Source organism: Mytilus galloprovincialis, chromosome 8 (genome assembly GCF_965363235.1).
Source record: "Mytilus galloprovincialis chromosome 8, xbMytGall1.hap1.1, whole genome shotgun sequence".
NCBI lineage: Eukaryota > Metazoa > Mollusca > Bivalvia > Mytilida > Mytilidae > Mytilus > Mytilus galloprovincialis.
The window spans coordinates 31,396,579-31,423,792 of NC_134845.1; the positions used below are offsets into that span (position 1 = coordinate 31,396,579).

At 32.0% G+C, this 27,214-nt stretch overlaps 1 protein-coding gene across 4 annotated transcripts in view; it reads right to left on the minus strand.

Moving 5' to 3' along the window:
• Positions 1-2,724: 2,724 nt before the first annotated feature.
• Positions 2,725-27,214, minus strand: part of LOC143085563 (polyunsaturated fatty acid 5-lipoxygenase-like) — a 51,019-nt gene continuing 26,529 nt past the window's right edge. For all 4 annotated transcript variants that reach the window (XM_076261997.1, XM_076261995.1, XM_076261996.1 and 1 more), the window contains exons 2-15: positions 21,858-21,902; positions 20,709-20,837; positions 17,623-17,720; positions 16,918-17,053; positions 16,522-16,617; positions 14,096-14,192; positions 12,168-12,285; positions 10,823-10,915; positions 9,956-10,016; positions 7,356-7,461; positions 6,591-6,682; positions 4,716-4,889; positions 3,558-3,721; positions 2,725-2,917 (exon numbers count right to left, since the gene is read on the minus strand). In XM_076261997.1, coding sequence (XP_076118112.1) covers positions 2,803-2,917; positions 3,558-3,721; positions 4,716-4,889; positions 6,591-6,682; positions 7,356-7,461; positions 9,956-10,016; positions 10,823-10,915; positions 12,168-12,285; positions 14,096-14,192; positions 16,522-16,617; positions 16,918-17,053; positions 17,623-17,720; positions 20,709-20,837; positions 21,858-21,902 — 1,524 coding nt within the window. In that variant the 3' untranslated portion in view covers positions 2,725-2,802. The remainder of the gene's footprint in view (positions 2,918-3,557; positions 3,722-4,715; positions 4,890-6,590; positions 6,683-7,355; positions 7,462-9,955; positions 10,017-10,822; positions 10,916-12,167; positions 12,286-14,095; positions 14,193-16,521; positions 16,618-16,917; positions 17,054-17,622; positions 17,721-20,708; positions 20,838-21,857; positions 21,903-27,214) is intronic.

A 27,214-nucleotide genomic window follows, 5' to 3' on the forward strand; every position in this document is an offset into this window, starting at 1 on the left:
TTTATAAGTAAAATATGAAGAAAAAAAATATTCTTTTTTACAAAATGTACTTCTGGATACTATTTTCTGATCATAAGCAAGCTTCTGTCCAAATTTGGTAGAAATCCAGGATAGTTTAAGAAAGTTATTAATATTTTAAAAACTTTAACCGCAGAGTGAATGTTTATGTTAACTGGCAGAAAAAAACTAAGTTCATTAATAAGTAAAATACGGAAAAACAAGTTTTTTTTCACAAAATTTACTTCTGGATACCATCTTCTGATCATAAACAAGCTTCTGTCCAAGTTTGGTAGAAATCCTGGATAGTTTAAGAAAGTTATCAAAATTTTAAAAACTTTAACCACAGAGTGAATGATATGTTAACTGGCAGAAAAAACTAAGTTCATTAATAAGTAAAATACGGAAAAACAAGATTTGTATATTTCAAATTTGTATCCGGATACTATCGTATGATCATAAAGAAGCTTATGTCCAAGTTTGATAGAAATCAATGATAGTTTAAGAAAGTAATTAAAATTTCAAAATAATTAACTACAGATTGTATATTTGTGGACGACGCCAACGACGACGATGACGGAATGTATTATCGCTTTGTCTTGCTTTCGACAAAATTCGAATGCTCGACAAAAATGAGGTCCATGTCGAATCAAATAGAACCTTAAGCTTGAGAATGGACAATTTAGTATAAATTTGCATTTTTTATTAGTTACTTGGTATCAGTAACCGCGAGTACTCGCAGTTCAGAGTCATTCTGTTGTGAGGATTTATAAGTTGATTGACATATCCATACTTTTTTTGCTAGATATAATTCTATTTGTATCAATATAAAGAGTTAAGCCTTTTTCAACTAATTTTTATGGTTTTTCTTATGTTTACAATCATTCTATACAACAATTATAGTTAACATATTGCTTAGAGTATAGGAGATACGGACTGATCCATGAAATCTGTATCTGACGGTACGTGTATACGTTGCTAGGAACGCATATATAAAGTTATAGATCAGGGCTTCACTTAACAAACAAAGCTGGGTTTTTAAAGCATTCACTGAACCATGTGAATGAGATCAAGGGCTTTGGACATATAACAGACAGAAACTTCGTTACACACATTATCTCATACAAGTATGAGGCATTCAGGTCTTCTACATTTGGAAATTTCAAGCTTTAAACAAATAGTTTACGGCGTTGTCGTCGCTGTGTCTTTCGTCGCAGGCGAGGCATAAAAAATAAGTTAACATGACAAAAATTTGACGCTTTTGAGAAGTTATTGTACTTGAAGGATGGCCTTTACAAAATGTTTGCGAAACTTAAAAACAACATTAAGCTCTTCAACTATTTACTTGTTTGGCTTATAAATATTTTGATATGCGCGTCACTGATGAGTCTTATGTAGATGAAACGCGCGTCTGGCGTACTAAATTATAATCCTAGTACTTTTGATAGAGGAGCATTTGTTTAATCAACAACAATATAGGTAACTTGATGGATATTGTCAATTTAACCATATAGCAATTATTGCCCTCGATAGACAATTGTACCTTGTTTACAGTTTTAGCAGAAAGTATATGAATATTTTCAAATTAACCATATAGCAATTGTTGCCCTTGATAGACAATTGTACCTTGTTAACTGTTTTAGCAGGAGGTATATAAACTCATCATAGATACCAGGACTTAATTTTGTATATACGCCAGACGCGCGTTTCGTCTACAAAAGACTCATCAGTGGCGCTCGAATCCAAAAAAAGTTGAAAAAAAAACAAATAAAGTACAAAATGAAGAGCATTGAGATCCAAAGTTCCTAAAAGTGTTGCCAAATACAGCTAAGGTAATATATGCCTGAGGTAAAAAAAAGCCTTATTATTTCAAAAAATTCAAAATTTTGTAAACAGTTAATTTGTAAATATAACAATATCAATGATAATTCATGTCAGCACAAAAAGTGCTGACTACTATGCTTGTGATACCCTCGGGGAAATAAATCTCCACCAGCAGTGGCATCGACCCAGTGGTTGTAAATAAACTCATCATAGATACCAGGACTAAATTTTGTATATACGCGGATATTGTCAATTTAACCATATATCAATTATTGCCCTTGATATACAAATGTACCTTGTTTACAGTTTTAGCAAAAACTATAAAAGAAAGATTGCAGTTGCAAATATCAAAATTTTAAGGAAAACTAAATATTTAAGTAAGTCAACATGTCGAAACTGTCAATTACTCCTTTCATTAAAAGAGCATTTCGGACACACAAAATGTATATTTATTTTCATTTTGTGTTTTAATAGAAAATACATATCCTATCACTTTAATCTCAAAATTTATAATTATAGATATTTCGAAAGTGTGAACAGCAAAATTGATCAACAATATATAATATCAAACTCTGCTGCTGATATCGAAAGGAAAAGGGAAATTCTGTTAATTATGTTTAAACAGTAAGTTGCATGTGAAGTAAAAATACAAGAAGTTTTACTAAAAATCTTCAAAATGATGTCATTCAATCGTACTAACTTATGAACTTTTATAAGTTATTCGGTGTTTATAAATTAAATTTTGCTCAATGCTTATATATATTTTCAGGTTTAACCATCGAACTTTACATGCTCATATGGAAGCTGGCAAAACATGTTAAAAGCACTGTTATTGAAAATATTTGATTGACCAAACTCTCAATCTTTTTAAATAGTTTGGATTAGGCATATACAAAAACACAATATATTTAAAACATTTTATATTGACTGGAAAAAAGTTCACAATGGCACAAAAAGATGATGGTAAAATGTGATTTCATATCAAATACTAATCGAATTAGGCACAAAGTCAGGGTCAAGCCAGATGTAAGGTGGCTCTCTTTTTTTGTTTCTTTCTTTGATTGTTTTACTAATATCTTTTAGTTCTTCTCTGAATCTGAAAAAAATATCAATAGCTATTACTTTCTTATAATTCATCCATTGAATTCTGTTAACATTCCGCTGCATAACGTACTTGAAATACATGTTTTTTTATAATAAAATTAAGAATGGAAATTCGGAATATTTCAACAACCCCACCAAAGAGCGGAAAGCAACCAAAAGCCATCAATGGGTCTTGAGCTTGTGTTTCCTATCATAATATCATGGATTGATAGTTACTACATACAAGGAAGCTAGTGCACCACGAGTTCTTAATAGTTAAGTTTAAGTAATTCTGTCGAAAACTTTTACTTTAAGTTATCACGAATTATTTTACCGAAAATATCTGGGTTACAGTATATCATGGATGTGTTGCCGCAATCCCTCTTCATTTCTGTGATTATAAAATCACCCAATGAGAATTATACCATGTTATACCATAGGACAGAGCAGTGTCTACTTACCCTTTTAAGCAAATAAGCTCACCCCTTAATTATCTTTTGTCATTGTTTTGTCTGCTGTTTTTCCATTATTATATTTTAACTGTTCCCTTGGTATTTTCTTCTATTTTGTTCTAACTAAATTTAGTTGATTAGTTGGCTAGTGATGAAACTTCACTCATATAAAGTAAAAATGTGATGACTAATCAGACTTACTCATTAACTATATTTTTGGCAGGTGGATCAAATATATACTGCACTTCGAAATCTCCAATACTATTGGTCCCTCTATCACTGAGAATTTTAGTAACTGTCATGATATCAAGAGTTGTTGGTTTATCTGGCAATGCTATCAAAATGTCATTTTCTGTCAATGGACTCTGCAAGATATATCATAAAATTCTATAGGTTTTAAAAATGATACATATGTGTTAAGGTGTAATACAACGTCCCATCCGGTTGCATATGTAAAAGGTTCGAAAATAATATTCCTTTGAATTTGACAGTTGTAGGAAAATAATCATACATTTCATAACAGTGAAAAAATCTGATTCATAAAAATATATCTAGGGTGTTTAAAAGCAACATTTTTGTTATATTTTGTGTTTTCATATATATATAGACCAGTTTGACAACTTGAAGTTTCATGGTTACTAAAGTTTTGTACAAAGTGAAAAAGGGTGAACATATGATTGTTTACCTTCTAGTGATAGTTATTTTCCTTATATGCGAGAAATATATATGTGCAATTTTGTCTATAATAATGGACAGGATAAGCTTTACTCATGACAAGCTTAAGTATTCTGTATTTCAAAGAAACATAAATTCTGCACAATTTTTTGCAAAATGTTTTTAGCAAATTTAACAAAGATTTATAGGTGAAATAAATCCTGGTATTGCACCTTAACAAATACGCCCTATATTTTGATGACAAGACGTGGCCATTCCTTTTACTGACATTTTTGTTTCTAATTTACCTTTTTAAAATTGTCGATTTATTGTTTGTTGGTTATTGTACGTCCAGTGGCAATTTAACATGTTCGACAGTTACGTTATGATATTTGAATACCAGTATAAAATGATATATTGGAACATTAATGCACTAACATTACATGCACCCTAAAATTTATCTTATAGACAAGTGCGTATTCATATCTTCATTTTAAATTAATAACTGTGTCAACTTATACACGTGCTATCAGTACTGGACAATCTCCGGCTGCAAATCGATATCAACAAATTATTTCAATATCTTTTCAAACAAACATTGCTTCTGAGAGTTTTTATAGGTCCAAAAGAAATATCGACACAATATCTGTAAAGATGATTTTGGTAGTTTATATCATATTAAAATAGTGCACTAAAATTACTTACTTTGTCTTTTGGTGGCGTTCCTTTTAAGCATGCCGGATAATTCGGCGGGAACGCATATTCGTCATATTGCGGAAAATTTGTCGATGCATGTCCAACACTGCATGTATAAATAATGGATGTCAATGTTATTGTAAGGTCCTCTACTGTTGCAAATTTTCCGTTGTTCGGAACACCCTGTAATGGAACAAGACTTTTTATATCACTGTAAAATAATTACATCACAAAAATTTTCATACATTTATTTCATTTTATCATCGGTACAAGGACATTATTCGCAGATAAAAATCAATGTTCAGAAATCTTATACGTTCACATATATCACATCCCATCTGTTTTTTTTAGTTATATCGTTTATGAAGTACAAAAATGTCGTCATTCACGTATAATCATAACCAAACCTTTAAACGGATTTTTTTCATAAGGGATAAAGTATCGATACTGTTGTCAGGGTAATTATTGAACAGACGGTCATATTCCAGACGGTTGATCCACTGCCATTCGGATGAAAAAGTAAAACAACAAAAAAATCCAAGTGAAATTCAAAAATCCCTTATCAAATGGCAAAAATAAAAGCCAAAACACATGATGCGAATGTAAAACAACTGTCATATCCCTAACTTAGTATAAACTTTTCCTGTTTTAAAAAAAATGCATTTAACTTGGTTTGAAACTAGCTAAATCTGTCACCTGTATGACATTCGCATAAAATTCCATCATATTAACAGCAACGAGTGAGCAAATCAAACATCAAAGACACAATGATAATGACAGAAACAGTGGTTAAAAGAAACAGAACACAGAATTCTTCTGATTTTACGTATAAGGAGTAATAAGGTTAAAACTTTACATTATACCATCATGGCTAATAAAACTAATATAATCAAAGATACCAGGCTGATGAGATGACTTATCTTATTGGTGTTACTTAAATCATGCTGCCTATTTTTTTTTTTTTATTAAAATATACTTGATTATCTTGTCCTATTTATACATTATACATTATTTCCTGTAATATTATCTAAATCACATCATGATGTTCTTCTTACGTTTCTTAATGTTTATTTTGTTTCTTAAAGTCTGAAGTGAGGTTCTTTGGTTAAATTGATAATATCCGCGTATATACAAAATTTAGTCCTGGCATCTATGATGAGTTTATTTACAACCACTGGGTCGATGCCACTGCTGGTGGAGATTTATTTCCCCGAGGGTATCACCAGCCCAGTAATCAGCACTTTTTGTGCTGACATGAATAATCATTGATATGGTTACATTTATAAATTAACTATTTTCAAAATATTGAATTTTTGAAATACTAAGGCTTTTCTACCTCAGGCATAGATTACCTGAGCTGAATTTAGCAAAACGTTTAGTAATTTTGGTCCTCAATGCTCTTCAACTTCGTACTTTATTTGGCCTTTTTAACTTTTTTGGATTCGAGCGTCACTGATGAGTCTTTTGTAGACGAAACGCGCGTCTGGCGTATATACAAAATTTAGTCCTGGTACAATGTATCTATGATGAGTTTATTATTATACCGTATTTCTTTGTCCGCTATATTGTCTAAATTGCTGGTTTTACCCTGAAACTGTGTTTATCAATGTACATTTATATCATCTTCGATATCTGACAAATATTTTCTCTTAAACCGGTGCTCGGGCTTTCTTGGACTTGCATCACATGGTAAGTTTATGCTTAACGCGTTGAAATCAAATTGAGAATAGAATGGGGAATGTGTCAAAGATACAACAACCCGAACAAAGAGCAGATAGCTGCCAAAGGCTACCAACGGGTTTTCAACTCCGCGAGAAAATATCTTTGTGACTTTGAGATTAATCAAACTATTTTTATATCTTGAAATTTAAATATGCTACTTACTAATATTCCGCATCCCCCTTTCTCTCTAGACTTTGTCAGTTCATTACCCCAGGTCATTATTTCCCAGTCATCAAATATCTTCTCAGGCTTGTCTGAAAGCAATGATGGCATACATATATTTCAAGGGTTATAAAGAAAATATAGATGTTCCTATCAATTTATTTTTTACACTGAGCTTTATTTAAGCAGTTGACGACTACTGTACAACATATATTATCAATACTTTAGTATCTCAATTTTTCACAACTTAATTCTTCTCCATCAGTGGACGTTGTACTCGTACACGATGATGATAGGGTTTTTAAACGACATTGACTACCCATGGGGATCTTGCACGCTCGTTTACTTGAACAATGCGAATAAAAATCAATAACGAAATGCACATAATCCTGTTCATGTTCGTGAACAATTTGTACCATATAAATTTAGTATCTAAATATTAAGTTTATATCAAACAAAGCTCGATTATAAACCTGAAAATGGTTGTATCTTAACGTAACATGTATACCAGTATCATTTTTTCTTCACAAGATTGCAGTACAACTTTCAATAAAGTGGATTTACTCGTTTCATATTCAAGTTGCAAAATCAAAAGCCTATTCACGAAGAGCACATGATGTATAGGTTGTTGCTGAAATGTAAGGAATTTTTGGTAAAATCCTTCTGTATGAAAATAAAATGTATACAAGGACATTGCAGGTCCGTTTTTTTCGTTTTACTCTCAAGACTGCTATATTTGTAATATACCAATGAAGGGAAACCTACCATAATATAACTTGACATATTTTGAGACATAATTTTTGATGGCTTGGTACAACAGCAATGCATCGTCCCGAAAATGATATCCTGGAAGTATGTTTGTATTCAATAACTGAAATATAATATGAAGATTCTTTGAACGTTACATTGACTGACAATTATTTTGCAACGTTTGTTAATGATTTTAAAATGAGATACACATTTAACCAATATTCACATAATTGGCCTAATTTTGTAGGATACTATGTTTATCTGACGGCCCCTATAAGGATACTGATTCCAAAACCAAGCAGCTGAAAAAACATGATAAAGCTTGAAATTACAGGGAAAAATAACTTCTTTAAAAAAAATAACGTTTGCATATCTATACTATTAAACGAGAAGACCTCATTTTGGGTGTCGCTTCTCTTCTTTCCACAATAAATTAATCAACACGCCTCTGTGTCCTATAGGTACAGTGCATAGTCGCATTTGTCATCCATTCATATGATTATTCAGATTGAGTTATTTTGGGAGAAAATCGAGAAAAAGGGCATCCGGATATTGTCCCGTCATTGGGCAAAATTTTAAGTCAGATTATACTTCCGGTTTGCGTTTTTCTGTATACTTTGAACATACATATACTACGAATAAAGTGTATTTTCAGAATTCTATCTGCTATCATTTTCAAGTTTACTATGCACGGTGGTCACAGAGTTTATTAAATAGAGAGGGTCTGTATATACTATATCAATGACCACCATGGATCGATTAGAAAACTTAGAATTGAAAGTAAATACACTTTATTTATATAGTGAATGTTCATAATATACAGATAAGCGCTAAAATTATTCATGTGCAATTTTGATACCTTTTCTGAAATTCTCCAGTCATGAAATCTTTTACAAAATTCATTGATTACAAATACAAAAAAAAGAAGATGTGGTATGATTGCCATGTTGACAACTCTCCACAAGAGACCAAAATGACACAGAAATTAACAACTATAGGTCATCGTACGGCCTTCAACAACGAGCAAAGACCATACCGCATACTCAGCTTTAAAAGGCACCGAAATGAAAATGTAAAACAATTCAAACGAGAAAACTAGCGGCCTTATTTATGTACAAACAATGAACGAAAAACAAATATGTAACGCATAAACAAACGACAACCACTGAAGTACAGGCTCCTTACTTAAATGTTCATAACATACTAAATGTATATTCATATTGAAATTGATAGAAAACCACACATTGGGAATTTTGGAAATAAAGGAGGAGGGATTAAAAAAACATTTCCAGTGTCCCCAATAACCTATGATTTATGATAATTTTGCTGAAATTCTCCAGTCATTCAATATTTCACAAAATTCTTCCAACAACACTTTACATAGTTTAAACTACGCTCTGAATGCCCGCGATTTCGCGGGTGTGTTCTAGTCGAATATATATCTCTTTAATATTGATTCACGTATAGGGTCTTTGCATTGGAACTAAACACATTTATTTAAAAAGCAGTTGTTGGCATGATACGGGTTATGTTCTTCTCATATATTATATATATGATAGTATGATACTAAACCCTTAACGGGGGGGATTGTGCCTGATATTCATATGATGAAGACATAATCTTTCAATCAGTTTAATTGAGGTCTGGAGCTGGCATGTCAGTTAACTGCCAGTAGGCTGTTGTTATCTATGTATTATTGTCATTTTATTTATTTTCTTTTGTTACATCTTCTGACATCGGACTCGGACTTCTCTTGAACTGAATTTTAATGTGCGTATTGTTATGCGTTTACTTTTCTACATTGGCTAGAGGTATAGGGGGAGGGGGAGATCTCATAAGTATGTTTAACCCCGCCACAATTTTGCGCCTGTCCCAAGTCAGGAGCCTCTGGTCTTTGTTAGTCTTGTATGATTTTTAATTTAAGTTTCTTGTGTATAATTCGGAGTTTAGTATGACGTCCATTATCACTGTACTAGTATACATAATTTTTAAGGGGTCAGCTGAAGGACGCTTACGGGTGCGAGAGTTTCTCGCTACAATGAAGACCCATTGCATGGTGGCCTTCGGCTGTTGTCTGCTCTATGGTCGGGTTGTTGTCGCTTTGACACATTCCCCATTTCCTTTCTCAATGTTATTATGAAGTCCGCTCCGAATAACAATAAGTTATTATACAATATTAATATGAGCCTGCAATAATTCGGAATATACAATATTATACGAGTGTATCTATTGAAAAAAAGATAAAATAATAATAACGGAACATTTGGTAACGATGATGGAGATGATGAATTGAATGTACCGCGAATACACTATTATTAGTATCATAAAACAAGAACATTTTACGGTAAGGTTAAATTCCCTGTCATTTATTCATCATCTACGCACAAACTTGTCAACCTTACTTTCAGGTGCTTGTGACCATCCAAATGAAACCAAGGTCATCTGATGTTCAACACTTAAGTAATTTGATTATGTCATGTGTTGTACACCGTTGGTTGCCATTTATTCTAACCGTTTTTCGTTTTTTGTCATGTCATTGTCAATCTGTATTCGACTAATATGATTGAATATCCGTTTGGTATGTTTGACACCAATTATAGGAGGAACATACATACCCCTCTCCTCTTAAGATCTTCAGGCAATGTCCCATGTGTATCCATTCTCCAAATATTTATTCTAAAAACGATATACATCTATCAAGATAATAAACTGAAATTTTATGTGAATATTGGCTTTAACAGTGAAGAACACAAAAAGAACACAATACAATAACTGTGTATGAAATTGGTTTTAAATATTTTGTCTTAATTAGTCTTGAATAAGTTTAAACATATTATCTTAAATAAACCAATTATCAAATTATCTCTTTGTTTCAAACGGGTAGAATGTGACCAATATCAGGTAGGTAAAGCAAAATATCATACCTGTTCAAAGGGGAATAATTATAGAAAGTATATTTTATGTTTGAGATAAAATCAAGTTCAAGTCAAGTTCTAAGAAATATTAACGACTTGGAAACTTAAATCAACGTTTCTACCATAATAAATTGTGTACAACGACAACTGGCATCTACAATTGGCACGTATATAGATATGATACAAACATGGTTGTTTCTGTTATTTGTAAATCTTCATTTTCAGTAGACATCAAGTGTAAAATATATTTTCATGCATAAAGAAAGCGCTAGATCTACATGTACATTGAAGAGTTATCTGGACCAAATTTGATTTACAATTTTCCCAAGGAAAAAGTTTGATTGTTATCAAGCACATGAAATTAACAGCAACATGTTTAAAACAGTGTACTTTGAAAAATGATTTTGTGTCCAAAGAGGTTAGACATATACATCGCCATAGTATAATGTAGGGCAATGTGTACTATAAATTAAAAATAAAACGAGTGAAGTTCGGAAATAAGATCTTCATTACGTTGAGGGATAAAGATTTTTATCACAATTGAAACTATTTGAAAAGTATACGTACCCTCTTGCAATTAATGAAAACATCCCTTTGATTCCTATTGCCATTGTTTTGTCTACCCACCCATTAGGAGCAACTAACAAATCCAATCCTCGCCTGAAATAAGAAGTATTTAGAATTATTTCTTGAACTCAATGTGACAATTCTAGAGACTTTTTGTTCTTATATTTTGTTCATATACCATCTGATTATGTAAAACATATTTCTTGTTTTTGGCATACACGCACTTATATCAAAGTTGCATGTGCATTTTATTGAAACTTTATTGTTTATAGATATAGGAAGATTACATTTGTCAAACTATTGAAATGTTTTGTATACATATTCTAAAGGTGATGCATATTGTCTTGTTTTAATAGTGCGTATGAATGTGTGAACATGGAGCAACTGAAGAACATCACATGTGTTTAACAAACATAGAAACGATGGAAATTCTTTATCACGTGTAGCATTTACTTTAAAATATGATGCTCAAATATGTTCTTTATAAAAAAAACCTTTGACATGTTTGGAACTAGTAAAGGTTTGCGTTTATCCCTTAATAATTATAGCAATTTGTTCAAAAAAGAGTTAGTTTTCGACATTGCTTTTCATTTACCATTTACATATATTTGTAAACTTGTGAAGCTAAAACCATTGTTTTTCCTTGATCAAATATAAAAAATTGCATAAAGGAACCAACACATCAAATATAAAATGATATGATCAAAACTATTTGCAAATTGTTTAAACGTAGATATCCTTTTATTAAAATGTGGAAAATATTATATTATGATACAAGCATCATAATTTATAAAGAGCAACAGTAATGATAGTGTGATTAATTGGTGGCTTGTTACACCACTTTTAGCACAACTTGCTTTATCGTGACGGTCAGGTTTTAGTGGTGGAGGATACCGAAGTGCCCGGGAAATATACAATATTAGGTAAATGACAGAAAAATATAACTTTTTTTCATTCCTAAATGAACCTCTGGTCGTAGAAAAAGTATCCCTGATGATCAAATAAAGACAACAGTAGTATACCGCTGTTCGAAATTCATATATCGATTGAGAAAAAAAAATAAATCCGGGTTACAAACATGAAACTGAAATTGCAAAATATATAGCTGTGTAGGAAATAAACACAACTAGTTGCAGTATAAAACATCTTGCTTGGCAGGACCACTGACAGTCCTTGTCGATTAAGATTGAATGTGAATGCACCTGTCAGATGCAGGGTTCGAACTAAGAACCTCAGTGATGACAGGTAAGTGATAATGTAGATGAACTACTTTTTTAATTGTTGACTACTCGGACTACTCGGCCGTCAATATGCCCTGTTATACATGGTAGTTTATTGTACTTACGTGTTGATTGCTATCAGGTACAGAAAATGTGGCGCTAAAAGTTTGAAGATGGGATGAGACTGAGACAGTTGTCTGTGTGTTACCACACACACTCCTTCCATAAGTAAATGTGTGAATGCTGAAACAAAATGTAGAAATTATCAAACTAGAGAGAATATTTGTTAGTTTAAGTTTGAGGACTTAAAATTAAGAATGGAAATGGGGAATGTGTCAAAGAGTCAACAACCCGACCAAAGAGCAGGCAACAGCCGAAGGACAGCAATGGGTATTCAACGCAACAATAAACTCCCGCATCCGGAGGCGTGCTTCAGCTGGCCCTAAACAAAAATGTACACTTGTTCAGTGATAATTGACGTCATACAAAACTCCGAAATATACATAAGAAACCAAAATTAAAAATCATATAAGACTAACAAAGGTCAGAGGCTTCTGACTAGGAACAGGCGATTTGCTTTGATTACAACTGCACTCCATAAACGGTGGCTACTGATTCTAATAAAACATGTTCTTCATGAGATAAAAGAAGTTATTGTTTATTAAAACTAGATGTGTCAAAGCGACACGAATGGCCCCGTCTCAAAAAGTTGAAAAATGTGCAATTTCAATAACACATGTGGACACAAACATGATGGTAGTCTCACATATCAATAATTAGCCCATTATCTGAAAGTGTTCAGAAAAAAAAGTTCGTATAACTGTGATTTTTAACAATTTATCAAAGTCCGAAGCTTGTCATTTCGGCGAAAATTATAGGAGCCGGATGCAACTTACACTTGATCTGTAACTCATTATTGTTAACTCACATACCAAAATTCAGCCCATTATCTGAAGGCGTTTTAAAAAAAAATCCGTATAATGGTTTGTTGCGGAATGGCGGAATGACGGAATTTCGGAATTTCGGACAAGGGTAAAACTATATGGCACCGACAACTTCGTTGCGGGGCCATAAAAAGTATAATGTCATGTGACTTGCATAATTATTCAATGAGTGGCTAGATTAAGTGGCAATCGCATACATTATTAACTTAACTAAAACAATGATTTAACAACACAGCAAGGTGGCATTAATTTTAAAAATCATTTGGAAATGGCTTGCCTAATCAGATTAAAAAGGGACAAAAACAACTAATATAAAGTTAACAGACACAAAGTACCAATCCAAGAGTACTTGCAATTACTGAAAGCTACTTTAAAGCAAATAATAAAAAATATATAAATACGATTCTTTAAGACTGAATTATCAACCTACACATCAAATGGATACAGATATGGTTAACAGTCTGAGAAAGGGATGAAATGCCAAAATTTTAGTACATATTGATATCGACAGGACTACATATATAACGGGTTTTTTTTTTTTTTTGTCTTATAAATTGTGCACAAGTAATATTCTTTGTTTGTTAACATCAAAATATGTTTATTTATTAAACTGGAGGTTCATGAAAACTATACAGAAAATACGGAGGGTTGAAAATGTTAGTAAAAACTCATCAAATGTGTCAACTCTCCGTAGAAAATTTTTTAATGATAAGTAGATGCAAATTTGCAATTATAGTGCATAGTGAAGCGAATACCAAGAGAATTCAAGTTAATCTATAGTACCATTATATCAATTTTGATAAGAATCATTTACATATTGTCAATAATATTTCCATTATGAAATGAAAAGATCCTCATATATATTATATATATTATCTATTTTCAAGAGATCATGTGTTGAGCAAGTTATACGATGTTTTTATAAGGATGATAAAGTATTGCATGTCGGCGCACTACTGGACAACTAAACCATTATAACAAAAAGGTGACACATATCTGTAGACTTTGAGGGTGGGAAAGCTTTGCATTTTTACAAAATTTAAAAAGAAGAATGACAAAACATTTGTAATGTGTTTGTATGGTCCTGTTTAGCAGTAGTATATACCTACCTAAATGAGTCAATGACTGATGGTAAGAAGCATCGGCTAGGTTGTACCACATCTTTGCCATTAACCACGTGTGTGGTGGGTCTGTTGGTATGAACACCTATTAATAGCACAAACTACTGTTATACTAGCAAAAAAATCCTTTATAATTTATTTTTTTTAATTCTATACATTTCTGATACATAATGATTCTATCATAAATGCTTATTTCATACTTTAATTTCATAAAAATTAGTTAAGTTTTCATGTTTACATTGTAATCTCATTTTCTCATAATCTTCACTCCTAACTAGTATTAACCTTGACCATAAGTTTAACCATATCAACCAACCATAATATCGAGTCATACTAACTTTGGATGACTGTATTGTCATTATTAAATTAATTGTGCGTTCGAGGGTAAAAAAAAAACGTATAACCCAAATATCCAACTCCAAAGGCAAATTCAATAAGGGGATGGCCTTTAAAATTAAACATTTTAACGCTATCAATCAACGAAAAAAGTGAAAAACAACTGTTATATTCCTCACTTGGTACAGTCATTTTTCGAGGAAATTTTGGTTAAAACATCGGTTTAAACCTAGCTAAGCCTCCCATTTTTGTGACAATTGTTTATGGTTTCGTTGTATTAGCAACCCTAACTGACACAATAGGTCACGGTGACAATAATTGGGATCCAGCAGGGAAAACTACACAAACACACATCACAAACATACAACACAATTAACTGAAATATTCAAACAAACACATAAATACACGAATTTGAAGCTTGTGGCCAAACTACTATATTGAGACCAAACTACTGTTTATCAAACTAAACGTATCTTGTACCTGGAACTGTACGAAAACTACAGGACCGAGTCTAGCTTTCTATTGGAACTTTAACAATACTTTCAAAAATGTCAAGTTTGTAATGTCATTAAAACTAAACTTTTAACCTTAAATAAATTCTAAAACCTTCAGATAAACCACTAGTAATGTTTTCAGTCATAAACTATCATTATGATCTTAACATCATCTGCAAATATCTAACAATGAATGATCCAGCCATGTTTAGTTCTAACAATGAGTCAATTTTCTGAACAGAGACTTAATGAACAGTCTTAACTGACTTCACGCGAAATGTTAAAAACAGTACTGAATTTAACATTTTGGATAAGTTTGAAAATTGACTGAATGGCTTAACAAATTACTTAACAAAATGTTAAATCACAAAAATACTCAACTCCAAGGAAAATTCAAAAAGGAAAATCCCTAATCAAATGGCAAAATCAAAAGCACAAACACATCATACGAATGGACAACACAACAACTGTCATATTCCTGACTTGGTACAGACATTTTCTTATGTAGAAAACAAACATACAATTTATTGTGCAGTCTTAAAAGATCTGTTCAGTTCAAAATGGTCGTTTCAGATCAATATTAGTTTACCAGTGAATTTCACTGCAAAATCGACATCATTTCATTTTCTTATTCTATAACTTTGATAGTTTATACATTGAATTATAATGTGATCATCTTGCAGTAAGGCATTTTAAAATATCTCAATTGCTTTGTTCTATCTTCGATAAGACGTTTTAAAAAAAAGTTGAAAAAGAAAGAAAAACAAAGGCATATAAAGAAAAATACTCAAAAGAAAAAAATACACACAAAACTACACAGAATGAATTTTTTTTTGCCAAAAACAGAATCCTCGCCAAAATAGGGGAGTGAACTCAGATTACACACAATGATAATCATTTCCTTGGTCCATTAGTGGCATGGTTAATTGCTACTGATAGGTAACATTCCAGTGATAAGCCTTATGTTTCATATACTAGGAACAGAGGATATGATTGTGGAACATACATGTGGTTTATTACAATTTGATGACTAGCAACACACACACATTCTGAACGAAATATACTATATACCCTATTTCAGCCAGCTATGTCAGCATACAAAGTTGTTACCAGAAGTTTGTGTCCATGCTTTCTTCTGAAAAGTGCTGTTAAAGTTAGAGGTTTTGACCAGCTATTGAATTATGTTTAACCCGCAATTTTCTTCGAAAATGCCTGAATCAAGTTAGAAGTATGACAGTTGTATCCCATTCGTTCAGATGGTTGATATAGTCTATCATTTGATTTGGTCAGTCGGACTGCCACCCTTTTTCAAATTTAACTTGGAGTTTGATATTTTGCTACTTCATTTTTTACGTCTGTTTTTATTTTGATGAAAACTTTTTCATTTATCTGTCTGTACTTTTTTCTTTTGTCGTTCAATAATAAAAATATTTCTATTGCGTAAATGTTCGTATATTTTGAAAATTTTTAATTCGTTTTATGAGAGAAGTATATTGTTCAAAACATTACATTCATCATTATCCTACGTTATAAAACCTGATAAAGAATGAATTATTTTTTCTCATCAGAGAATAGAATATTTACAGGGTTATCTTCTCTTTTCTCTTGGAACAGCTGAATCGCTATTGGTACAAGTTGCTTTTTTCCATTCAAGAAGAATAATGCTATTGGACATGTCAACTGAAAAAAAAATAAATGCTTTATATTATTGACCAATTATACAAATTTCGGATGTAGCTTGATCTTGAATTTAAAATGTTTTCTAGAAAAAACTTGATAATAATTTATTTATCTCAATTTATTTCTTAGGTCAATATCACTTTGGTCAACTTGATGCAATTCTCATAAATAATGTAGTAATAATTCAATTAAAATACAAAAATTGAAAGAACATGTCGATGAAGCTGAGGTACTACGTCATAATTTAAAACGTTGGACATACCAACAAGTTATTATAATCTATCAAACATTAGAACTTACAATAAGTTCAGGACTTCTCACAGGGATATCTTTTATATCTTTCAGATCTATAATGAAAAGTCGATTAGCTTTGATGACTTGTTGGATGCTCCATCCTTCTAGAAATGGTTTTAGTTCATCCTCTGTTATGTTCATTCTGTAAAGAAAAAAACGTTGTAAAGCAAAGGTTCAGTGGCAGACATATAATTATTACATTTTAATGTTGTGTTTCTGTTGTGTCGTAGTTTTCCTCTTATATTTGATGCGTTTCCCTAAGTTTTTGTTTGTAACCCGGATTCGTTTTTTTCACAATCGATTTATGAATTTCGAACAGCAGTATACTACTGTTGCCTTTATTAAGTCAATGCAAAAGGAGAAAAAAACCTTAAGATATTCTTAAAGTATTTGGTAAATTGCTATTCACGCTGTGTGGCATATATATCTCATCAACATCTAAAATTGTGGCTTCCTCTTGTGTCTTTGAAAATTCGTTTAAATCTATATGTTTAAATCCTGTTCTGCGTTCTGATTGGTCAAACTGAACTGTCATCGTTGTTTGATAGATGTATTAATACTTGTCATGCATATATAGTCGTATTGGTACATGCTATATATTCTCTTTGTTTTAAAGACGACAAAGTGACTTTTTCAACATAGACATAAATGATTTCATCAGCTAGTGGTTCATGCTTGACATTCTCTGTGAACCAAAGTAGACGGACTTACTTATGTGGCATAGCCGTGCATAGTTCGATTAGTGAGTGGTTCATGCTTGATATTCTCTGAGAACCAAAGTAGATATCGTTACTCCATTTCTTTACACCCTGAAAATAATCAAACATTTGTTATTCTTTAGATTTCTAATCACGAACAATATTAAACAATTTGTCTCCCATATCAGACATTAGAACAGATAAAGTTATACTGTAGATTCATATTTATTTTCGTGGGTTCCAATTTTCGTGGATTAAGGAAAACAATCATGTTCATGGATATTTAATTTCGTGGTTTTGATGAAGTCTTCATATAAGCCTTTATAAAATTTGTAATTCGTTGAACATTTAATTTCGTGGTTCAGCTGTAACCACGAAATCCACGAAAATTGGTATCCAACTCAAATTCAGGAAGGAATGGGTATTAAGTTACGTACAATAGATAAAATAAGATGAACTATTTGGAGATGACAAATAGCTATGATCAAAGATCCCTAGATTTGTGACTCGATAGGCAAATTTCCAAACGAATCGAGAGATACCAAACGGACGTTCAAATTCATAAGTCGAAAACCAACTGACAATGCCATGGCAAACGAAAGACAACGAAAAACAAACAACAATACACAACAAAACAACTAAAGACTGAGCAACACGAACAACACCAAAAATTTTAATTATTCCCAGCTGATCACAAGGGTAAGCATAATCTGCTCCAAATGAGGCATCCGTCGTATTGCAAATCATGTAGCTCGATGGTTGTTTTTTTTTACAAAAGTTATGCCTTTTTCTCTGTATAAATCTTACAAAATGTGTAATTGTTTTTACAATATATAGATTATTAACGTATAATTATTCTTATGTTTGTACATGAAGCACAATAAAAAAAAAAGTATGTAAAAGTTCCGTCATTTTTTGTTATACCATCGTACTACTATTACCAAAAGTCCGTAACCCTAACCTTGTCAAGGAACGATGTTTCAAAACATGTAAAAATTGCAATATTGAATAAAAATTGGAATAATGAAATGAGTTAATGGTCCCATGGCATAAAACCTATTATGACATTACACATTTAGTATGAATTATTAACATTGTGTACAAAATAAACTCGTCGTTTTGACTTTTAAAATGGAAATTTGTATGTTTATTAATCATTATATTTCATTAAGTCTCTGTAAGGCAATTCATTATCAATTGAATTTTTATGTTTCAAATGTCAAAGTTATCATAAAAAATGATATGATGTGGTATTAATGCCAATGAGACAACTATCCAACAATACCCTTCTTTTAATTGTATTCATTATTTTTAAAAGTATCGTTCTATCCTTCAGTAAAATATATATCCTTAGGGACGTCTGTGCGGATGTGCGATGTATCAATACACTTTCATATCTAGTCGGAATTGATACGTGTAATCCGATACATCAAGGGAGGAGAGCGTCATGATCAAGATCACGGTACGACCACCAATACACAAACTCCATTATTATCAGCTATATCAAAAAACTACCTGACAAACTGTGTGTGAAACTATTCAACAAGGAAGCAACAAGACAATCACAAAACAATAAACGAAACACAAATATAACAGACAGCAAACAACGACCGCAATTGAATTACAGGCTCCTTACTTTAACTTCGGAAAGGCATGATAGTTAAAGCCAGTGATCCTAACGAAGTGAAGCAAGGGTTGGGCTTGGGTTGAACCTATTTGTTCGGTCAAATTTAGTACATGTAGAAAGCTGTTTCTGCCGAAATGTCCAAGATAGATGTAGACAAAAGAACCCTGGCATGGAATTAAACTCAAGGTTTGTTATATTTTTTTATTACAATTTAAATAGGATTCTGTTCACTTGTATTAATAAGTGAAGTTGAAGCCATATTTTACTATTTTAAGAAAGAACGCGTCCAATTTTTAAAGGAGAATATGAGTCTTTTTTGATTTTTCCAGAACTTTACATTTAAACTTCTAAGCCAAAAACAATGAAAAAATCAAGCTCAGGGAACGAGTCCAATCAAGTTTATGGGACGAAAATGTCAAGTTTAGGGGACGAAAATGTCAAGTTTAGGAGACAAAATATCAACGAACGAAACAATGCACTAAATCAATCATTACCTAGGATGAGCATATCTTTAGTATATACTAAATACACATTTTAAAGTAAACAGGTGTTAAATGATAAACCAATCTCATTACATAGCTCTTAATTGTGCGAACAATTTTTTTGTAAAAGTTATAAGGAATAAATCTATCAAAAGTCATTCGAAACTATTGCTAATCTCCACATAACTAAATAAACCAGCACACATTACTGGACCTGATTACTTTAATTACCGTCCGGACAGTATGGATGGACATTTATGTTATTTTAATATAATAAAGACCTTACAGCAGACAATTAAATCTTCTACGGAAATCGTCCGGGGAGTGCGGTATTGATATCTAATAGTATGATCGGTCTGCAATCTCACGCCAAGTGCTACCGAAAGAGCGATAAATAAAGCATTACATATATAATGCGTTTCTTACATAAATGATTGATCAAAATAGGATATTACACGTGTTCGTTATCTATTAATTTCATCTGCAAAAAGTTATGTAATACTAGTATCTGATTTACTGATAATGCAAATTATTTTTTTAAATCTAATTTTTAAAACTTTTCAATCATCAATCGTTTTGAAAAAAGTGTAAGATGGTCACCATTATCAGATATACTCAAAGTTATCACACATTATAAACTCAGAAATTACTGGTTGATAGTATATTTAATGATTTAAAGTCATAAGAAACCTCAAATTAAAAAAAAATAATGCATATGTTTTTTATAACTAAATGGATAGTTTTTGTTATAAAACTTAATCGTTAAACTTCGGCTCGAAACACGAACTTTAATTACCTGCCATATTTTCACAACAACACTGACCGATTGAAAAAAAAAATTGACGATTATACGAAATTTATGAGAAAAAAAAATGATAAAATCGTGCACAGTAAACTAAGTTTATGATGTTTGTATGCATTGGTTCAAGAATTGGAATAACATTATTTTTTATCGGTCACTCGTTTATTATGACTTAAACCACATCTTACCTCCGGTTCACCAAATGCATCAGAGTAGACATTCGTGAGATCAAATAGACTTTCCCAGTTAGCCCCATTCAACAACATGTGCAGCTTACTGGTTGCTATCATTTGAATTTTCCTCTTGGCGATATTCCACTGGATAAGAAAAAGGTATTTATTTTTAGAAATTGAATAGCAGTGTTATCATTTATTAGCAACAGGTTTAGATTTTTACAATTCAACCAAAATGCATACATGTTTATACAGTGTAAACCATCCTCTTGTTTAATTTCAACATTTAAAAATAAAACACAAAAAAACTTTTGGAAATTATTAGAATTGTATATTAAAAGTAAATAAATAATCCTCCTTGTATACCAAACAAACTTAGTATCTTAAGCAACGTTAACATAATATTATTTTAATCTAATTTATCATTTAATAAAATTGAGAATGGAAATGGGGAATGTGTCAAAGAGACAACAACCCGACCATAGAAAAAACAACAGCAGAAGGTCACCAACAGGTCTTCAATGTAGCAACAAATTCTCGCACCCGGAGGCGTCCTTAGCTGGCCCCTAAACAAATATCTTTCACCATTTTATCCACAAACTGTTTTTTGAATCCAAATGGTTCACTGTGGTAGAAAAATGTGTCACTTAGACCTCTTCTTTCTGGCAGAAAAATATGCCATAGGGACGTCTTTTTGATTGTGTGGGGTGTATCGCGACATGCCCGCTCGGAAAAGAGACGTAAACTCTAATACAAATGTATATAAAGCAAGTGCAGAGTCATGCTTCCTTTACATTAAAGAACCCTTATAAAACTCTTTGAATGCCTGTCAGTGGCTTGATGCTTGCAAAAATGTCTGCCTGTATTCAGCATACACTTCGATTACACTGGCAGTCCAAATAAATTCCCCTCTCTTCATTCATGTTGTCCCAATTTGCAGAACGTATATACACTATAGATGAACTGTTTATGTGTTTCCGTCCTGAATATGCATGACATATTTGCCACTGGACTTAAAGCAAACACAATCAATATTTCAAAAGTATCCGATATTTGTAAGTTTGTACATAGGAAGCTCTTTTCAAGTTGGGCAACTTTTTACGTCTTTTATTCAGAAAAAGCAAAGATAAATATAAATGTAAAATTAAATAAGTAAATACATACTTTGTAATCAAATGAGAACTGTTCGTCACTTGGGATTTCTTTGACCTGGAAATAAACAAACAATATTTATATCATACCGTAGGTAACTTCAAATAGCTTAACAATCATCTTTGAAACTCGAGATCTTGTTTATTAATACGTCTTTACTACATATATATATATATATAAAAAAGAAGATGTGGTATGATTGCCACAAGTGACCATGCAAATGACACAGAAATTAACAACTGAAGGTCACCATACGGCCTTCAACAATGAGCAAAGCCCATACCTTTCTTTCTTTTTTCTTTCTTATGTATAAGCTTCCTATCTTAGGAACACCCCTTAATTGGTAATAAACGTATTTACACTTTTGGTATTTAGCTGAATCTTGCCTCCGAATGACCTTAGATCTACTCCGAATCACCTTTTGACGTCAAGCAACAATCACTTTTAAATTGTGACGTCAAATATTTTGAATTATGATGTCAAAGTTTACGGGAACCTGTGTGATTTTACGTAATGGCGGACAAATTTGCATACAAGTGTAAATACGTCTATAGGGAAAAGTTACATAAATGGGTAAATCGTAGATTTTTTTAAGCTTTTAAAAGTAAATTAAAAAAAGATATGGGTTAAATAACTAGAGGATCTAAAGAGCCTGTGTCGCTCACCTTGGTCTTGTGCATATTAAACAATGGACACGGATAAATTCATGACATAATTGTGTTTTGGTGATAGTGATGTGTTTGTAGATCTTACTTTACTGAACATTCTTGTTGCTACAATTATCTCTATCTATAATGAAAATATTTTCTAAAAATTAACAAAAATTTATGAAAAATGTTAAAAATTAACTATAAAAGGCAATAACTCCTTAAGGGGTCAATTGACTATTTTGGTCATGTAAACTTATTTGTAGATCTTATTTTGCTGAACGTTATTGCTGTATACAGTTTATCTCTATCTATAATAATATTCAAGATAATAACAAAAAACGGCAAAATTTCCTTAAAATTACCAATTCAGGACAGTAACCTAACAACGGGTTATCCGATCCATGTGAAAACATCAGGGCAGATAGATCTTGACCTGATAAACAATTAAACCCTGTCAGATTTTCTCTTAATGCTTCGGTTTTTGAGTTATAAGCCAAAAACTGCATTTTACCCCTATGTTCTATTATTAGCCGTGGCAGCCATTTTGGTTGATTGGCCAGGTCACGTCAAACATTTTTTAAACAAGTTACCCCAATGATGACTGTGGTCAAGTTTAGTTTAATTTGGCCCAGTAGTTTCAGAGAAGAAGATTTTTGTAAAAGATTACTAACATTTACGAAAAAATGGTTAAAAATTGACTATAAAGGGCAATAATTCCTTCAGGGGTCAACTGATCATTTTGGTCATGCTGACTTATTTGTAAATCTTACTTTGCTGAACATTATTGCTGTTTACAGTTTATCTCTATCTATAATAATATTCAAGATAATAACCAAAAACAGCAAAATTTCCTTAAAATTACCAATTCAGGGGCAGTCACCCAACAACAGGTTGTCCGATTCATCTGAAAATTTCAGGACAGATAGATTTTGACCTGATAAACACTTTTACCGCTGTCAGATTTGCTCTTAATGCTTTGGTTTTTGAGTTATAAGCCAAAAACTGCATTTTACCCCTATGTTCTATTTTTAGCCATGGCGGCCATCTTGGTTGGTTGACCGGGTCACGCCACACATTTTTTAAACTAGATATCCCAAATATGATTGTGGCCAAGTTTGGATTAATTTGGCCCAGTAGTTTCAGAGGAGAAGATTTTTGTAAAAGATTACTAAGATTTAGGAAAAATGGTTAAAAATTGACTATAAAGGTCAATAACTCCTAAAGGGGTCAACTGACCATTTTGGTCATGTTGACTTATTTGTAAATCTTACTTTGCTGAACATTATTGCAGTTTACAGTTTATCTCTATCTATAATAATATTCAAGATAATAGCCAAAAACAGCAAAAATTACCTAAAATTACCAGTTCAGGGGCAGCAACCCAATAACAGGTTGTCGGATTCATCTGAAAATTTGAGGGCAGATAGATCTTGACCTGATAAACAATTTTACCCCAGTCAGATTTGCTCTAAATGCTTTGGTTTTTGAGTTATAAGCCAAAAACTGCATTTTACCCCTATGTTCTATTTTTAGCCATGGCGGCCATCTTGGTTGGTTGGCCGGGTCACGCCACACATTTTTTAAACTAGATACCCCAATGATGATTGTGGCCAAGTTTGGTTTAATTTGGCCCAGTAGTTTCAGAGGAGAAGATTTTTGTAAAAGTTAACGACGACGGACGACGACGACGGACGACGGACGCCAAGTGATGGGAAAAGCTCACTTGGCCCTTCGGGCCAGGTGAGCTAAAAAACGAGAATAAAATGGTCCAGTAGACGTGCTCTGTACAGATAGTGATAAGGTTAAAATAAAATAAAAAAAGAAACAAATAACATACAATTGGGAATGGCAATATATTTAGATAGGATTACCGCATAGTCAGCTATGATTTGTTTTACTCGTGATCATTTGAGATATAATTCACTCTTGTTAATTTGCAGTCACATTCATTTCTTAGATAAACATTGTAATTATGTATTCAAGAGTCTTACTAAGGAATTGTAATGCAAATATGAGAGTGTTCGTTAGAAACTTTATCCGCTATAGAATAAAACCCCGGATTTGTGTTCTCCAATGCACAAATATTGGGTTAACGACATCTTAATGTTGATTCCGCTTTAACTGGTGTTAGGGGGCGGCCACCTTGAGCTTGACTTTGAGTGGGGACCTTTGTTCCGTTTTCAAGGCATGGCTACGGTTGTGAGAAGAACATCATTAAACTCACAGTTCCTTAGCTAAGGGTTTTGTCACATGTGAAGGAATTGCGTGCGATGAACTATTACAGCATTGAAGTTCTTTATGCAATCCAACTTTATTTAGTGACAAATACATATTACGAGTAAAATAACTCTTTAAATGTGTGTGTATTATACAATTACTGTCTTTTGATGAGCTAAATATGTGGTTTGATTGACTTTTGAAAAATTGATATTCACTAAGGCCTACAGTTGAAGTGAATATCTGTTTTTTAAAATTCGATTAAACCACATAATTTCCGAAACAAAAGACAGTAATTATTCTAATCCTTATTCCGAGAGAGAAATTATTATCCAATGACAATTATTTACCTACAATCAAATGTACATCAAACGGTAAAATTGTGAATGGGTTTTGGTATAGAGAGAGTAGAGTGTGTGTCAGAGTATAGCCAGTATACGAGATTGGTTATTGGGAACTTCAGCAATTCAAACTGGTCTTTCTTGTCAGTGGAATGAGTTTTCAGAAATTATCATGAGACCCTTCCAAATCTTGTTTAGCTTTCTACTCAGAACATTAGATCAAGAACCTGTATGTCTAACATGGGATCTCATGATGATTTCTGAGAATGACCACACATTAAGAGTTTTGACTTTGATGAAGCTCTCAATGGGTGGAAGGATATGAAAGCAAGGAAAGTTTACAGGCGGAAGTAAAATGGTATGTTGATGATTTTAATGATAAATGTTATAATAAATGTACATATTTGTGTCTTGAAAAATATATGAAATTGATATAATTTCTTGACCTGTTATAAATAGTAAGAAAGGTAAGAAATGTAGTTCAAGTTTATAAATTGTAACTTAATCCCCTGTACTGGGACGAGAGATCTAGGTAACATAAAAAAATGTGTCGTAATATAAATTAGATTTAACTATTATGGTCTGTTTATAATATGTACTATACTATAATGCTAGTACATATAAGGCTTTGTAACTTTGTAAAAGAGCTTATATTTCAAAACACATAAAAACTAATAAACAGCTTTCAGAACAACATTTGTTTGTCTACCTTTCATTCTTTCATTCCTATATTCATTCATTGACTCACTTTTTGCAATACAAGATAAAATTTGGAATTTAAAAGAAATGTGTGTCAACAAGACATGAACCCGAATAAAGAGCAGAAAACAGAACAAGGCCATCAATGGGTCTTCAACACGATGAGAAAATCCCGCACCAAGGGGGGCTTCAGCTGGCCATTAACCAAAAATGTGTGCTAGTTCATGAACAATGGACGTCATACTAAACTCTAAAACTAATTAATGAACCAAAATTAATAAAGGCATACAGTAGCTGAGTTTGCTTTTCATTAGAAAATTCATATATAGTACACTATCTCAATCCTAGCAGGACCCTTACGTACTGCAAATAATTGATTTATCATCCATTGCAATAGAACATCAAATGCTTTTTAAAGTCATATGGTACTTCATTTTATTTTAAAGTTGAAGAAGTTTATACATTTGAATTGCAAAGTTTTACTATAAAACACGTGTACTTTAAAAGGGAAAATCCTTTATCGTATCAAAACGAAAGTTAATAAGCAAGGCAAAATTTTCACTTAATGAAACATATTTTGTCGATTATATGTTATGGATTCGTAATAAATGTTTAAAAAAAATCATGCATAGATGACTGTTAAGAATATATAAATGCATTGGTTTAAATTCATTTCCGTAGCATTACAATTTCGTTTTTAATATACGACTTTAAATGTGATTAAATATTTTAACTGCCTATGTTGTAGCCTTTTTAAAATTCAGTATGTGGTTAATATATTTTTACGTAAAACAGTTTTATACAATGTTTTTTTTTTCAACGAGGGATATATGATAAAAAGATAACTACTTCCAACCATGCCATTTTCATATTTTTCATATGAGATGTATTATCAGCCTTCGGTCAATATAAGCTCGGCAATGTTTTCGCGTCTTGAGCTAGGACTTAACATACAGTTGATATGAAGACTTGTCATGTTACAGGAATCATATGGTACAAAAAATAAGTGGATTCCATGCCGGAACCCGTGCTTTTAAGTAACATTAATTCTATCAAATTATTAATATTATTTTTTCTTTATTGCTTCTATTTTATATAGTGAATGATTCAACTTGACATCGGTAGAACTTTATATCATAAATGTAAAAAGTTTTTATTGGAATGTTTTACAAACGGATGTTCTTTTTACTTTATAAATGAACTTTTCGAAATTAAGTGTTATCATTTCAATGATTTAGCAAACATTTCAACTATAACCAATAAAACAATCATGCTGAAATGAAAAGTGATTGTTTAATACATTCAACAATGATATGATATCAGTTGAAATGTCAATAAATATACTGAATAAAATTCTAATGAATCAATCAAAACCTAAATAATCTTCTACGTTTTGTACCCGTCTGTCTCTGCAGACAACAGAATATTAGTTGTACACGGTCACTGACTTTACCTTAGATAA